The sequence below is a fragment of the Monodon monoceros genome, unplaced genomic scaffold, assembly GCF_005190385.1.
Source record: "Monodon monoceros isolate NGI ecotype Baffin Bay Population unplaced genomic scaffold, NGI_Narwhal_1 Super_Scaffold_3, whole genome shotgun sequence".
NCBI lineage: Eukaryota > Metazoa > Chordata > Mammalia > Artiodactyla > Monodontidae > Monodon > Monodon monoceros.
In genome coordinates, this window is record NW_021703780.1 from 51,701,290 (window position 1) to 51,718,676 (window position 17,387).

Genomic DNA, 17,387 nt, shown 5'->3' on the forward strand with positions numbered 1-17,387 from the left:
TACTTTCAAGACTACTAGAGAATCCTTTTTAAAAAAACCACTGTGATGTAACGCAGATATAAAATACACTAAGTAACTGGGGAAATAATTATTTATTTTAAAAATGTCAGAAGCTTTGTGTTAATGGATCCCCACCCCCAAATTTTTGTGAGCAGTAAACATTTACCAGTCTCAAAACACACATGATGACATACAATTTAGGTTTACAGTGGTTTTTTTTGGTTTTTTGTTTTTTTTGCGGTACACGGGCCTCTCACTGTTGTGGCCTCTCCCGTTGCGGAGCACAGGCTCCGGACGCGCAGGCTCAGCAGCCATGGCTCACGGGCCCAGCCGCTCCGCGGCATATGGGATCTTCCCGGACCGGGGCACGAACCCGCGTCCTCTGTATCGGCAGGCGGACTCTCAACCACTGCACCACCAGGGAAGCCCGGTTTACAGTGTTTTTAAGCATTCCGTTTCTACGTGCATTTTTAGATCCTATAACATTAATTTAGATGACACCAAATCAATAAAAACTTAAAAACTGATGTGTTGGGTTTATTTTGCAGTTCTATCAAATAATACATTTGCATGTATTATTTATTTGTGATAAATTTATTAATACATTTGTATTAATATTACCTATTTTTGAGTTGGAAGTGATGTTTCGGCAGCCTCAAATGCTATCCAGGGGCACAGCGATGCCTGACCTCCGTGCAAGACAGACCTCAGGTGTTCCTCATCGGTGCCTCCAGAGCCTCAGCTGGCCTCAAAGCTCAAAATTTATGTGCTTGTAAGCCTGTGGTTCAGTCTTGAGCGTGCATCAGAATCACCTGGAGGGCTAGTTAAAGCACAGATAGCTGGGCCCCACCCCCAGGGTCTCCACTTCATCTGGGGTGGAACCAGAGAATTTGCACCTCTAGCAAGTTCCCAGGTGATGCTGATGCCACTGGTCTGAGGAGCATGCTCTGTCATCATAAGCGAGATATGCTGAGTCACCATAAGATGATCGAGACACCGTGAACTGGGTGCACGACAGCCATGCGGAGTCCATCCTGCACTCAGGCTGTTTCTAGAGGGCTCACAATCGCCACAACAGGGTAAAGTACAGATCGTCACAGATCATTTCATATTCCTTTTCAATTCCTCTGCTTCTCTATCAGGTAGGTACCCATGCTTGATATCCTAGCCCTTGGCCCTCTTGAAACATTTTTTCCCCTCCTAGCTCATTCTCTCTTCCTGGAGTTCAGAGGAATGGTTAATCCTGAGAAAGGAAACCGAGGACTGAGTTTTGTTAGTCCTGGCAAAAACTCTAAGACATTCCTAGGCACAGACTGGTCAAGGACAACCAGGCCACTGCTTCTGAGAGGAAACGGTGCTTACTGGTACAAAACAAATCTTTTTTAAAAAAACGATGGGCTGTCCCACAGGATGGAGGGAACAGGGTGGATGTGTGTCCCACCACTCCTCCCCTCCCCTCCCAACCAAACATCTGTCATAAATTCTTTCCAATTTCAACAAACAACTTTTTAAAAATCTCAAAGCTTCTAGACTATGTCCTGGTTCTTGGCTCATATGCCCTCAGCAACGTCACAGCATTAAAAGGAGATAACCCATTATTCTTCCGTATCCCACTCCCAGCAATTAAATATCTATATCCGAAATAACACTGCTCTCAAATGCTCTGTACATCACATCTATTTCGAAAATTTCATGTTGCAGTCTCAGTCATTTTCTTTCTTAAAAAAAAAAGAAAAGACAACTGTATGATGAAGAGGTGAGTTTTGACCTCTCACTGGAATTAGGAAGCACAGGTCTGGGATTAGTGCAACAGGTTCCAGGGCAGATGGTCAAGGGGATGCTGAGGTGTGTGAAGATGCCACCAAAGCCTCCCTGCCCTGCCAGGTGCCTCCAGAGATGCTTCTCAGCCTAGAAAACAAAGACCTGAGAAAAAGAAGACGAGCCCTACTCCACTTGTTCCGTGCGCTAGTGAATTGTCAGTGTTTCTCAATGTGATATGTCACAGTTTATCTTCCTCCCAAGGGGCTTCGGGCGAGCCCCCCAAGGTGGCTAGACCTTCTCCATCTCAATCTGCTGGTGGTAGTGACCAACCTGCCGCTGGCCAACATTCAGCTTGTACACGGAGCTCCTGTGCTGGCACCTGCGGTAACCCCACACGGCCCCCATGCCTGCCAGGAACAGAAGCAGGCACAGGACCGTGACAATGGTGGCAATGATGGGCCCTCTGCTGAGGCTGCGACACTTATCCCCTACGCAGGACTCCAAGGTTGGAAGAAGCTCCTCGCTTGCACCTGGGCCGGGGACTTCCTGTCCCAGGAAGTCCTCAGACAGCAGGTATGGAAAGGTATCCTGGACCTCAGGGGCAGTGATTTCCACTGGAGTCCGGGTGGCCGCCGTGACAGTTGAGGGAATGAGGTTCGATGTCTTGTGGATGGCTGTTGTCACCGTCTCCAGGATAGAGCTGGTGAGCTCATAGGGTAGGGTGGACATGGGAGGCTTCTCTGTGGCATATCTCCAAGGAACAGTTGACTGGTCCCTGGTCAAGTCACCATCCCCCTTGCTGGGACTCTCAGTTTCAGACACACTCATGGGTCTGAGAGCCAAAGCTTCTACATCTAGAGTTTGAGTTGGAAGAACTGAACGGTTGGTTGTGTCCTCACTGAGTGTGAGGGTGGTACTCCTGGGCTTCTTAACTTCCACAACAGCAGGCTGATTGGGTGTAACTAGGAAGGTTTCTTCCAGCCCTACTGATCGATTGCCCTTGTCCTTCTCTTCCTCCTCTTCTGCCTCTGTCTTCCTCCAAGCCCCATCGGTCACAGGGTAGCCATCTAACCAGGACTCATCGCTGCTGCTCACCATTGGGTCACCTGCCTTGCTGTCATTCCTACCCACAAATGGCCCCAAGGGACCATCAGTGCTGCTGTAGATGACCCTAGTTTCTTCTGGCTCACCTGGGGCCAATGTGGTGCCACTGTGGTTGTCTCCAGCAGGAAACTGCTTTTTGGTGTCCTCGTCCATCTCCTTTTCCAACTCAGGCTTTTGGAAGGTCTCATCAGGAAACCAGAACATGTACTTCTGGTTTTGTTGGGATCCTGGCAGGTCTGTGGGGACACTGCTCCCAGTGCTGGGCAAACCTGTGGTTGGCGCAAAAGCTGTATCCTGGGCTGTGTCTTCTCTCCCCACAGAAATAGAGACCAGATGGTCCTGCTTTGGAGCCTCCTCAGAGGCTTCTCCCTGACCCCTGTCCTCCTCTGCCTCTGTCCGGGAATCCTCCATGAGCTCTCTGAATGACACAGATCTGTCATCAGGAAAATTATCTTCATAGTCAATATGTACCTCACCCTCATCTGGAAGGAAAGAGGGAAAAGCCTCATTAAGTCTGAGGTCACAGAGCCAGCATGGAACACAGAAAGGGAAACCAAAAGCGTAAAGACTGGAACAAATGAAATAAAACTGTTATTCTCAGATGCTATGACTGTATCACAGATAAACCCAAAGAACCTATATACAAAGTGTTAAACAAATTAACAGGCAAGTTTATCAAGGAAACTGGGTCTACAGTCAACATAAAACATCAACTGTATCTCTATATACCAGCAATAAACAGAAAACAAAAAATTCAAAAGATACCATTTGCCATAGCATAAAAAAAACCCAGACTCCTAGGAATAAATCTAACAAAAGATGGGTAAGATTTCTACATAGAATGGTACAAAGTATTTCTGAGCAAAATTAAAGAAGACTTAAGTAGTGAAGGGCTATCCTATGTTAGTACAATGGAAGTGTAATTGTTAAGCTGTCAATTCTGCCCAAATTGATCTATGTAGATTTAATACAATCCTAATAAATATCTCAGACATTGACAAGCTGATGCTAAAATTTATGGAAATGCAGAGGGCCAAGAATAGACAAGGAAAAAGAAAAGTTGGGGCATGCAAACTAGAAGATTTCAAGATTTACTATAAAACTGGAGTACTTTTTAAGACTGTGTGTGGTATTGGCACAAAGACAGACAACCAAATTACATTAACTTTAAGAACTTCTGTTCATCAAAAGCCACCACGAAGAGAGTTAAAATGCCACAGAGTTGAAGATAATTCCAGAATTTATAAAGAACTCCTACAAATCAATAATAAATAGGCAGGGACTTCCCTGGTGGCATAGTGGTTAAGAATCTACCTGCCAATTCAAGGGACACGGGTTTGATCCCTGGTCCGGGAAGATCCCAAATGCCACAGAGCAACAAAGCCTGTGCGCCACAACTACTGAGCCCGAGCTTTGCCGCAACTACTGAAGCCCGTGCGCTCTAGAGCCCGTGCTCCGCAAAGAGAAGCCACCGCAATGAGAAGCTCACACACCGCAACGAAGAGTAGCCCCTGCTTTTTGTTATGCATAACAAGTTTCTTTGACCATACCTGAGTTATGTTAATGAGGTGATTCTGTGGGCCCCTAGAGAGTTTCAGGTTGGGGGCTGGTTGTCAGAGGAACCAACCACGTGATTAGAGGGTTGGACCTTTCAGCCCCACCCCCACCTAGGGAGAGGGGCTGGAGATTGAGCTGATCGCCAAGGCCAATGATGTAACCAACCATACCTACATAATGAAACCTCCATAAAAACCCTTAAACTACAGGGTTTCAAGAACTTCCAGGTTGGTGAATGTGTCCAACGTGCTGGGGAGGAATACACCCCAGGTTCAAGGGACAGAAGCTCCCGTCCTCGGGATCTTTCCAGACCCTGTCCTATGTACCTCTTCATCTGGTTATTCAACCTGTATCCTTGTAATATCCTTTATAATAAACTGGTAACTATAAGTAAAGTCCTTTCCTGAGTTCTGTGAGCTGTTCTAGTAAATTGTCAAACCTGAGGAGGGGGTCGTAAAAACCCCCAATTTATAGCCAGTTGGTCACAAGTCCAGGTGATCTGGATTTGTGATTGGCATGTAAAGCAGAGGCAGTCTTGTGGGACTGAGCCCGTAATCCATGGGTTCTGCACTAACTCCAGGTAGGTAATGTTAGAATGGAATTGAGCTGTAGGACGCCCAGCTGGTGTCCAGAGATTTGCAAAATTGGTTGTTGGTGTGAGGGATCCCCCTCCACTGCCCCCCACCTCACCACATTTGGAGTTAGACGTGTTCTGCAGGTGGAAACAAAGCTCAGGAGTTTCCCCCTACTTCACTCTGCACCTTAAAAAGGGCATAATGCAAAGATCTCCAGCACCAAGGTCTGGATGGAATGCTGAGGTGTGGTGTGTTCCTGGGCTCTGAAACTGGATTAGTGGGCATTTGGTTTATTTCTAATAAGTCTCCTTATCTTGCTTATTTAATGACTTGCAGAGTTATAAACACATTTAAAAATCCTTTCTGAACTGCTCCTAAAATTTAAGCCCATTCATTTTACTTTTCATTATTATATTTGTGATCTTTGATGTTACTACTATGACTCGATGAAGGCTACTTTGTAGATACTAAAACCCCCAGCAGGTGGAAGAAGTTAACTATATGGTGACCAGGCTGTAGCCATGACATAAGCTGCCACAATTCTTAGAACTGGCCTCAAAGAAATGGGAACAAACCGACCCTGGAACTGAAGATTAACTGAACCTAAAACAATCAAGATGATGGTGATCAGACCACCGCCTGACCAATTTCAAGAGGACGGTCAGAGCTGACTGTGCTGTTCCTGCATGTAGTCCCCACCCTCTGCCTATAAAAGCTCTTGCCCACTGATTGTCAGTGGGGGGAGTCGGTCTTTGGACAGGAGACTGGCCTCCCCCTCTCGGTTGCTGGCCTTTGAAATAAAGCAAACTTTCCTTTCCGTCAATCTTGCCTCTTTATTGGCTTTTGAGCGGCGAGCAGCTGGACCCACTTTAGGTTAAGTATTTGGCTCGCAACCTGAGGCTGGGCTCTCGCGATATCTGGCTCCCGGGTTTTCCCGACCAGAGCCGCCGCCATGAAGACTCGCCGGGACGGCTGCGAGGAGCTAGTTGCTCGTGACTCGCTGGCCCTGAGATGGGGTTTGGGGGGACGTTCATAGCAGCTGTCGAAACTATTTGTTTCGGGGATTCTCCCTGTTTCTTCCCAGCTCGGCACTGGCAGCCAGCGTATGCTTTCCCTTGGTGGAATGGAAAGATGCCTCTGGAAGAGCTGACGAGCTCCAAGACCGAGGTAAGTTCACTGGTGTGCACCCGGCAAGCTTCTCTTTTGAGCACCAAGTGCTATTTGGCATTTTGCCAATTGGTTCTGACGTGTGTCTGAGGTTGAGGACCGTCTGTGTTGGGAAGTGTTTGTTTGGGACTCCATATTGGTCATCCTGTCAGAGTATTTATGACAGTTCTGTCTTCTGGTGTGTGGACAAGTCCTCTCTGCCTTTGTGTCCCCAGCACTCAGCGTGGTGCTTGGCACATAGTAGACACTCTGGAAATATTTGTTGAATGAATAACCACGTGAATGAAGAGGTGAACAAGTGAGTGATGGAAGCCCGTTTTGATCAAGCTTGGTTCAGTCTGGAAGTCCGTCAGCCAGGGCATTATTTGGTGCATATGACAGTAGCAAAGAATGGTAAACAACCTCTTAGTCCTAGTACTGAGCATAATCAATGTGGGCTAAATTCCTTCTCCCATGTAACCCAGCCCATGAGCTTCAGAAGTCAAAAGGCACCTGGAATATGGGCAGAACGTGAGCCATTTTCTCCTCCCCCATACCTTCTTGTGCAGGAAATACTGGCCTAGCGTATAATGTTAGAGCTGGGGGTTTGGGATAGGTCAGCCCACTCTTGCCTGGTGGGCCTGCCTTGACCAGGACCCTTATGGCCAGTCTGAGCTGTGTGTGTGTGTGCGTGCGTGCGTGCGTGTGTGTATGTATGTGTGTGTGTGTGTGTGTCTGCCTGTCCGTCTGGAGGTTCTGCCTTCAGAGCTCCCTGAGCCTAGAGCATCCCTGGATGGCAGCCCAGGGCCCAGAGCCAAGCTCTTCCTCTCTGCCCAGGTTCTCAGGTCAAGGCCTGGCTCAGAAACAGGCTCTCACTGTGTCACAGTTTCGCCAAAACCTCAAATGAAGACACAGACACCAACTGTTTACAAAGAGTCTACTCATGACAAAATATCCCAAGCCTGTTTTTCCCTTCTTGAGTAACAGTAAAGTTTGTTGCTCACTGAATGTCAACCCAAAATTACACTCTGCCTCAAGGTGGGGAACATCAGCCCTTTGCCTGCTGAGGTGTAATTTCTCTCCCCTCCCTCTGCTCCCCTGAGTCTGCGCTCTCCTTAACCAACCCTCCAGCCCTCCCCTCCCCCACGCTCTCCTGAAAGCTGGGCTGGCACAACACTGGGCCTTCTGATTTAGACCAACGGGTCCAGGAAATGTAAACTCCATGGGCTCTCTTGGCAAAAACCAAGTCATTCCCTGTGTGTTTAGATTTAATCGTTACTTTAGGAAAACCAAAGACTACACATCAATGGAAATCAGGAGTAAAAAGAAAAGGGTCGCCCAGGTCGTGCCTTTATCAGGGGCAGAAGTATACAGGCCGGGGCCCAGAACCCTGGGCTCTCCCAGTGCTGCCATTTTTCATGTTGTTGCATTTATGGAAGCCCACGCATGCCTTCTTTTTCCCTCTGGTCTTGGCTACACAGCCTTTAAAAATAGTAATTTTGAAAAAGACAACCAGACAAGCCAGAAATAACCACTGGTTCAATGAACCTCTGAACAAATATGGCAATATTGACAAAGAAATTCTAAATTCAGTCCAGTCTCTGGCTTTTACTCTATGAAGGAAGTCTAGAAGATGGAGAAAAACAGAAATGGAAGTTAATTTAAGAAAACAAAAGATGGGCTTTAGAAATGAGGGAAAATAGCAAAGGAACTTAGTGAGGGAACAGCTAGTTTACAAAGCAAGCCCTGATGCTTTTTAGAGGCCCCTGGAGAAGCACACAGCCATCATAAAGATGTTGGAATGAGACGTGCCTGGTTTTAATCTTGGCTCTGCTTTTTTTTTTTTTTTAATAATTTTTTTTTTATTTTTGGCTGCTTTGAGTCTTTGTTGCTGTGCATGGGCTTTCTCTAGTTGCAGTGAGCGGGGGCTACTCTTTGCTGTTGTGCGCAGGCTTCTCATTGCGGTGGCTTCTCTTGTTGTGGAGCACAGGCTCTAGGCGCGCGGGCTTTAGTAGATGTGGCATGCAGGCTCAGTAGTTGTGGCTCGCGGGCTCTAGAGCACAGGCTCAGTAGTTGTGGCGCACGGGCTTAGTTGCTCTGTGGCATGTGGGATCTTCCTGGACCAGGACTCGAACCCGTGTCCCCTGCATTGGCAGGCAGATTCTTAACCACTGCGCCACCAGGGAAGTCCCTTGGCTCTGCTTCTTTCTGGCTGTCTGACGCAGGAAGTTACTGAACCTCTCTGTCCCTCAGTTTTCCCATCTATCAATTGGAGCTGGCCATTTCTACTTTCATACTTGTGAAGATGAAATGAGATAAAGTGTATAAAACTCCTCTTACAGAAAGGAACGTGAGGAGACTTGGGGAAGATGAAAATGTTCTGTGTTTTGGTTCTGGTGGTGGTTTCATGGGTGTACAGATCTGTGACAACTCAGAGACTTTTATATTTTAAATGGTTACTGTTTATTATATGCAAATTAAACCTCAGGAAAGTTGTTAAAAAAACAAAACAAGAACAAAAAACAACTCCCAAAACAGAGATGACATGGAACAGGTTTGGCATGGTTTACGACGGCTCTTTTCTCAGTGCCCAAATGGGGAATGGGTCTTGTTTCCATAGCTGCAACAGACCAGGGAAGGGAAAAGGAATAGCTGTCCATTTGTTGTTGGACTCAGAGGTGGCAGGGCTGGTAGAGTGAGGTCAAGCTTGGTGTCACTCACTTTCCTGATACTACAGACCAGAAAGCACAAACAGAACCATGGAGCTCGGAGTGGAAAATCTTAAAGGCTTTTCAGAGCCTGTCTTAGCAGATACCCTTTGTCAGGGCAAGTTGTCTTTTTTTTGGCCACACCATGTGGCATGTGGGATGTTAGTTCCCTGACCAGGGATTGAACCTGTGCCCCCTGCAGTCGAAGCTCAGAATCTTAACCACTGGACTGCCAGGGAAGTTCCCAGGGCAAGTTTTAAAGGAGGATCAAGGGGCAGGTCAGAGAGCAAGGGTCTATGAGTCTCTCCCTTCCTGGGGTAATTGCAGACCAGGGTGGAGGCCATAGGACCACCGGGTGCTGAGTCAGAAGAGGGCAGAGCTGTTGAAGGCAGTGAGCACCCAGGACAGCAAGTAGGGGAATGGTCAGTGTGCCCAGGGAAGCACGTGTGGCACCATGGTCACATGGCCAGGGGTGGCCACTCGGAGTGCTGGGAGGTCAGAGACTATCTAGGGTACAAGTGGCCAGAGATGGATATGGCCTTGAAGATATGGGACTTGGTATAATAAGAAGCCCAAAGAAAACCAAATATAGCATGGAAATCTGCGCACATGCGTAAGGAGCAAAGCACCAGGACTTTTCTATTATTAGGGCAACAGCCAACCATAGTTGGATACCAAGAACATTAGAGAGGTATGACAAACATTTCGTGCTGCCCAACTGGGAATGGAAACCAACTGTGGATTCGGGTAGGAGAATGGGAAATAAAATGGCCAGACCCAGAGCTAGACTCTAGGAACCAAAGCTAGAGAAATACCAACACGCAGAGGGGAGAAAATGGCAGTTTAAGAAGTCCCCACCCATTCAGTTTGATGGTCAAGGCTAAAGTCCCTGTGCTAAGTGAGAGATTTCACCAGCACCACTTGAGGCTGGACCATAAGGTCGAGGTGAACATACAACCTGGGTGGGCAGTGTGTGCCTGAGGCACCCTCCTGCACTGGCCACTCACTGACCACCCAGGTGGGCGTGCCCCTGTGCATTCATGCCTGCTCACCATTCAAAGTTTAAATTTCATCATGCTCATTCAGGCAGTCCCCACTTTACTAATTTTTCTTTAAACCACGGCTCTCCGGAACTGATGCTTTAATAAGCAACTAAGTTCTCCACTGTAGTGGATGCTGTCGGTGCTCATGTCCCCTTTCCCAGACCAGTGCACCCATCCCCCAGCTGCTGTGAGCGACGGCAGCTGAGGGTTCACAGCTGCCACTCCTCTGGAGGACTGCCGTTGGAGGAATGGGAGCCTCAGTTAGGGCGGTTGCAACCCGCCTTGCCCTCCGTGCACAGCAGCCTGCAGCCAACGACAGACTAATATGGAGGAACTCAGGCCGGTCCCCTTGCTTCCAAGTGGGACCAACCCTGTGGTGCAATTCATGCTCCCCAGCTCCCCAAGGGATCAGGCAAAGCAAGGATCCAGCTGAGGCCACATCCTTAACTCCACCCTCTCACCTTCCCTGCCTCCCTTATTCCCTTTCTCCCTCAACAAGCCATGGACATCTGAACAGGCTCTGCTTTTAGAGAATCTAACCCAAGTCATCTAGCCAGTCTTCAAGATGCCCAAACAGTGACAAATTTGAGTAAAACAGTCTTCCTAGTAGCCCTGAGCTCCTAAGCTCCAGCTCATTCCTGTGCTCGCTGCAGTTCCACCCAGGTGCATCCCACTCCCCAGCGACACACTGAAAACATAAGGCTACCAGGCTTCGTAGGCTGTGAAACCAGTGCACACTTTTTAGCTTCCATTGACTGGACCTGTGCAGCCTTTGAGCACTTTTCCCACCTGGGAACACACACTTCCTTTAAAATTTCACCTGGGACACCTCGTTTTCCAGCTTTCCCTTTTACCTCATCATCTACTGCTTCTCTGTCTCTCCTAAGGTATTCAGTTTACTAGTTTCCTTTAGGGTTGGGACAGTTTTGCTCAACATTGATTACACAGTACCTGGGACCCTGCCAGATGAAGGGAGGGGGACAGAGTGAATGAATGAATGGCCAGTAGGCCGTAGAAGGAATGTTGTTGTCCAAACCAAGATGGGTCCAACTCCAAAACCCTTGTTCGGCCCACCCTCTCAAGATGACTTTTCTCCAACTGAAGCAGCTCCTTAATCAAAACAAGTTGGTATTCACTGGAAAAATACATGTAAGGTGGAGTCAAACACCTGGTGACAATGTTCTTGTAACACACACACACACACACACGCACACACATTTATAATAACACAGATACTTTAAACGTTAAATCTATAGAGTAATGAAAACTATAATGGTCTGTATATTCAGCTAAGTGTAGAAACCAGAATTTCTGCCCAGCAGCTGAAAGCTCCAACGACTCTGCTTTGCGGTGAGAAAGCAAACACCATTTCAGACACACAAAACCTTCATTTAGTTCTCATTCTACTGAGGCCAGTAAACAACCCCTCTGAGTGGTGGACGTGCCTCGTGGGATGGTGCAGCCTCGGTGCCTCGCCAGAAACACAGCCAGCCCACTGACACCTCAGGGTGAGCCTGGGTCTGCTTTGAGGCGACACATGCAACAAGCAGGAAGTCAGGTCTTATGCCTCTTTTCTCAGACAGGTGAATCCATCGGAACTGGCAGCAGCTCCTGCCTGTCACAAAGCAGCAGCAACAGAGGAAAGTTCTAGAAAATGGCTCAAATTGTGTTTCAGGGACTTGTCCCACTCTGTAACTTTGTTATTAGTATGTGACAAGCAAGTAGGAAGTTTTTAGAAGCTTTTGTAACAATTTGACAGGGGAATTTTATGTCTATTTAAGGAAAATTTTTATTTATATCTAGAATATCTTTCCTTTAGTTTTATGCTAACTCATTTTTATTGCATTTTTACTAACGTGTCAGTCTATCAATAACAAGAAAACAAAGTTTTAATTGTGCACAGAGAGTTTGAGACAACAAAATCTCACTATTCATCAAAAAACACTCCAAGAGGAAAAAATAAGCCACAGAATGAGAGAGAAAATTTCAACACATTAAGAAAGTTTTCGTAAAAAAGAAATCCAACATTAACATAAATAATCAAATCAGTTAGAGAAATGGGCAAAAATCTTGGACAGACACTTACTGAGTAAATGCTAATAGTATCTGATTAGATAAGTGCTTGGGTAGAGACATGGGTTTTACAGGTCACCATGGAGTAGTCACCAGATTGGTGAAAAGGTAAAAAGTCTCACAATCCTGAAGGTTGGTGAGGATGCTGGAACAGAGCTCTTATACACAGCTGGTGGGAGAGTAAACTGGTCAAAACACTTTAGAAAACTCTCCACGTAAGCTGGACACACACCTACCCCATGGGTAGCAACTCCACTGCCAGGAACCAAAAGAAATGTGTTCACATGTGAAACGAATGATGTGGAGGAGAACGATCACCGCAGCGTAAATTTTCGACAGTCACAACCCGAGAACAAGCCAAATGACCACGAGCAGAAATAATGGGTGGTGTATTCACACTATAGATAGTAAACGGCAATGAACCCAAAAAACCACAGCTCAGGCAACAACATGGATGAAGCTCACAGACAAGACAGCACCCTAGTCTCATCATGGTTCTCCCATAGGATCTGCCGGACATTCTGGGGACCAACCGTCCTATAAATTCAGTAACATTGTGGTGCTGGAGTCATCCCCCTCTATAGCGGCAACCTCCACTTGGGACCCAGGGGTCATGGGGGATCAGGAAGGTGGGCTCTGAAGGAGTCTTGGGGAGAAAGGAACCCTGTGAGGTCAGGCAACAGTTCAGGGTCTGGCATGAGGTCCATGGTGTAGGAGTCATAGGAAAGAGTGATTTCTGCCATTGGGAGAATTCCCAAGGGGGCTGGGCAGGGGTGGGATGCAGAAACCTCGCCCCCAGGCATACGATGATGATGGAATGGGGACATCTGGGGGAATCAGATCAAGTTTCGGGAGCTAAATGCCCAACAGGAGTCTTTTTAACCTCAGCTATAATTTTATTCAGACTCACGGGGCAGCCCAGGGAGTATAGCAAGACAGCAGGGCAGCAGCAGAAAATTCCCATCAAGAGGAGCGGTCCATACAGCTGTCCTGGAGTTATTTTCCTGCTTACCTTTCCCGCAGGCCTGGACCAGGCCATACCACTCCCCGCAGCTGTTGCACAGCAAGGTGAAGGCTGTTTCGCGCCGGCCTGTCACGTGGCCGGGGGCGCAAAGGTACAGCAGCTCATCCCCCATCTCCAAGCCCGTGTGGCCCTGCAGGATGGTGTGTGGGAAGGAAGGCGGGTCTCCACACGGCTTCTCTGAGGACAAGGAATCACAATAAGTTTTCCCAAACTCTGCAGAACTTTTTCAGCCTGGGAGGAAAAAACAAACTTAAAAAACAACCCCTTGAGACTTCCCTGGTGGTCCAGTGGTTAAGAATACGCCTTCCAATGCAGGGGACGTGGGTTCGATCCCTGGTCGGGGAACTAACATCACACATGTTTTGGGGCAACTAAGCCCATGCGCTCTAGAGCCCACGCACTGCAAAGATCCTGCATGCTGCAACTAAGACCGGATGTAGCCAAGTAAATAAATACTGAAAAAAAAGAAGCCAGTAGAGGAAGTAAAATGGAATAATATAAAATATTGGGTTAATCCAAAAGGAACGGAACAATAGAAGAGGAAAAACAAAAAGCAACCCCCTCTCCCCCATGGGTGTTGCCTGCACCTTAACCTGAGATCTCCTTCACCCTGGCATCCCCAGGACCTGGCAGAATGCCTGGCGCAGATGAAGCACTCAAAAAATACTTATTGAATGAATAAAAGTGCTACAACTTTGTGTTTTTATTTTTTTTTTTAAAAAAGATTTATTTATTTAGCTGCATTGGTCTTTATTGCAGTGCTCGGGTTTCTCTCTAGTTGTGGCATGTGGGCTCCAGAGCGTGTGGGCTCAGTAGTTGCGGCACACAGGCTCTCTAGCTGTGGCCCACAGGCTTAGTTGCCCTGCGGCATGTGCGATCTTAGTTCCCCGAACAGGGATCGAACCCACGTCCCCTGCATTGGAAGATGGATTCTTAACCACTGGACCACCAGGGAAGTCCCACAACTTTGTATTTTTAAATTGCCAGGCAATATTATCCTCTAATGTCTCCTTGAAAGGCAGACCCAGAGACACTGCCCAGCAGCAAGTGGTACTCTTTGTGAAATGCTGAAATATTACAGACTGTAGAGTAGAGGATGCCTCTCCCCTCCCCCAACCTCGACCCTGATGGTAACACTGTTACCGGTTTGGTATTTACAAATAAATACTGATGGAGATGCACATAGGTATACTACATGTGTAGCTGTGTGTGTGTGTGTGTGTGTGTGTGTGTGTGTTATTTTTTATTGGAGTAGAGTTGCTTTACAATGATGTGTTAGTTTCTTGCTGTACAGAAAGGTGAATCAGTCATACATATATCCACTCTTTTTTAGATTTCTTTCCTATTTAGGTCACCACAGAGCATTCAGTAGAGTTCCCTGTGCTTACAGTAGCTTCTCATTAGTTATCTATTTTATACATAGTAGTGTATATATGTCAATCCCAATCTCCCAACTTATCCCACCCTCTTCTTCCCCGCTTGGTAACTGTAAGTTTGTTCTCTACATCTGTGACTCTGTTTTTGCTTTGCAAATAAGTTCATCTCTACCATTTCTCTAGATTCCACATATAAGCGATAATATATGATATTGTGTGTGTGTGTTAACATAAAAAGGATTATATCATATTTATTACCGAGTGCCTGCTTTTTAAAAAACTAATAAACTAAGTTTTGGAGCAGGTTTAGGTTCACAGCAGAATTGAGTGGAAGGTACAGAGATTTCCCATGTTCCCGTCTCTACCCAGGCACAGCCTTCTCACTATCCTCTACCACAGTGGTACATTTGTTACAATCCATGAGCCTACATTGACATGTCATTATCTCTCAAAGGCCACAGTTTACATTTGGGTTCACTCTTCATGTTCTACAGTCTATGGGTTTTGATTGTATAAACCCAATCTATGGGTTTTGAATATATAATTACATACATCCGCCATTGTAGTATCATACAAAACAGTTTCACTGCCCTAAAAATCCTTTGTGCTACACTTATTCATTCCTCCTAACTCCTGGCAACCATTAATCCTTTTACTGTCTCCATAGTTTTGCTTTTTATAGAATGTCATATAGTAGGAATCATACAGTACATAGCCTTCTCAGACTGGCTTCTTTCACTTAGTAATAAGCATTTGTTTCCTCCATGTGTTTTCAAGGCTTGATAGCTTATTTCTTTTTAGCACTGAATAATATTCTATTGTCTGGAAGTGCTGACAGTTTATTTATCCATTCACCTACTGAAAGACATCATGGTTGCTTCCAAGTTTTGGCAAGTAGGAAAATAAGCTGCTAATAAACATTCATGTACAGGTTTTTGTGTGAACTTAAGTTTTCAGCTAATTTGGGTAAATATCAAGAACTGTGATTGCTGGATCGCATGGTAAAAGTATGTTTAGTTTGGTAAGAAACTGCCACACTGTCTTCCAAAGTGGCTGCACCATTTTGCACTCCCACCAGCAATGAATGAGAGTTCCTGCTGTTCCACATCCTTGTCAGCATTTGGTGTCATCAGTGTTCTGGATTTTGGCCATTCTACTAGATGTGTAGTGGTAAATCATTGTTTTTTGTTTTTTTGTTTTAAATTAATTTATTTATTTGGCTGTGCTGTGTCTTCGTTGCTGCACGTGGGTTTTCTCTAGTTGCGGCGAGCAGAAGTTAGTCTTCGTTGCGGTGCACGGGCTTTTCATTACGGTGGTTTCTCTTGTTGTGGAGCACGGGCTCTAGGTGTGCGGGCTTCAGTAGTTGTGGCTTGCGGGCTCTAGAGCGTAGGATCAGTAGCTGTGGCGCACGGGCTTAGTTGTTCTGCAGCATGTGGGATCTTCCTGGACCAGGGCTCGAACCCGTGTCCCTGGCATTGGCAGGCAGATTCTTAACCACTGCACCACCAGGGAAGTCCCTCATTGTTGTTTTAATTTGCATTTCCCTGATGACATATGATGTGGAGCATTTTTTCGTATGCTTACTTGCCATCTGTGTATCTTCTTTGGTGGGGTGTCTGTTCAGGTCTTTTGCCTATTTTTAAATTGAGCTGTTCATTTTCTTAATGTTGAATTTCAAGAGTTCTTTGTATATTTTGAATAGTAGTCCTTTAGTAGATATGTCTCTTGCAGATACTTTCGCCAGTCCGGGGCTTGCCTTTTCATTCTCTTGACACTGTCTTTTGCAGAGCAGAAGTTTTCAATCTTAAGTAAGTCCAGCTTAACAATTACTTCTTTCATGTATTGTGCCTATGGTCATCACCATAAACAAGGTCATCTAGGTTTTCACCTGTATTATCTTCTGGGATATTTGTAGTTTTGCATTTTACATTTAGGTCTGTGATCCGTTTTGAGTTAAATTTTGTGAGGGGTGTAAGGGCTGTGTCTAGGTTCTTTTCTTTTGCATGTGGATGTTCAGTTGTCCCAGCACCTATATTAAAAAGACTATTTTTGCTCCATTGTATTGCTTTTGCTCCCTTGTCAAAGATCAGTTAACTATATTTATGTGGGTCTATTTCTGGGCTCTCTACTCGATTCCATTGATATTTGTCTGTTCTTTCACCAATACCACACTGTATTGATTTCTGCAACTTTATGTCTTTTAAAATTTAATTTTAAAAAGATTTTATTTTATATTGGAGCATAGTTGATTAACAATGTTGTGTTAGTTTCAGGTGTACAGCAAAGTGACTCAGTTATACATGTACATGTATCTATTCCTTTTCAGATTTTTTTCCCATTTAGGTTATTACAGATTATTGAGCAGAGTTCCCTGTGCTACACAGTAGGTCCTTGTTGGTTATCTAATTTAAATATGTGTATGTGTCGATCCCAAACTCCCAATCTATCCCTCCCTCTAGGTAAGTCTTGAAGTTGAGTCATGTCAGTCCTCCAACTTTGTTCTTCTTGAATTATGAGTTAGCTATTCTGGGTCTTTGTCTCTTCCTATAAACTATAGAATTAGTTCATATCCACAAAATAACTTGCTGGAATTATGACTGAGATTGCATTGAATCTATAGATCAAGTTGGGAATAACTGCAGTGGGATTATCTGGGCTGCCCAGCAGCTACTCGAGCCCCCAGGGATGTTCCAAACCCAACTCATTCTCTGAAGCACCAGGACAAGGGCTCACCCAGAGCTAGTCTCCCCAGAACCACTGGTATCTCAGATTTGTAGCCCATGCTCCAGCTGTTTTCTCTGCAGTGTCCTCTTCTCCTTTCCCTAACCATTATCCCCACAGAAAAAATCCTTCAAATTCCACCTCAGCTGCCACTGCCTCAGGAAGTCTCCCTTCCTCCTCTGTGCCATGGAAACTCACTCATCTCTTACTTGTCCTTATACACCATCAACTCTTTGAGGGTGGAGAGGAGTCCTCTCTCTCTCTCTCTCTCTCTCTCTCTCTCTCTCTCTCTCTCTCTC

The 17,387-nt window shown here is 46.0% G+C and overlaps 1 protein-coding gene across 1 annotated transcript in view; it reads right to left on the minus strand.

The window, feature by feature from the left end:
* Nucleotides 1-2,049: 2,049 nt before the first annotated feature.
* Nucleotides 2,050-17,387, minus strand: part of SUSD5 (sushi domain containing 5) — a 35,797-nt gene continuing 20,459 nt past the window's right edge. Inside the window, exons 5-6 of the mRNA XM_029243296.1 lie at nt 12,980-13,168; nt 2,050-3,347 (exon numbers count right to left, since the gene is read on the minus strand). Coding sequence (XP_029099129.1) covers nt 2,050-3,347; nt 12,980-13,168 — 1,487 coding nt within the window. The remainder of the gene's footprint in view (nt 3,348-12,979; nt 13,169-17,387) is intronic.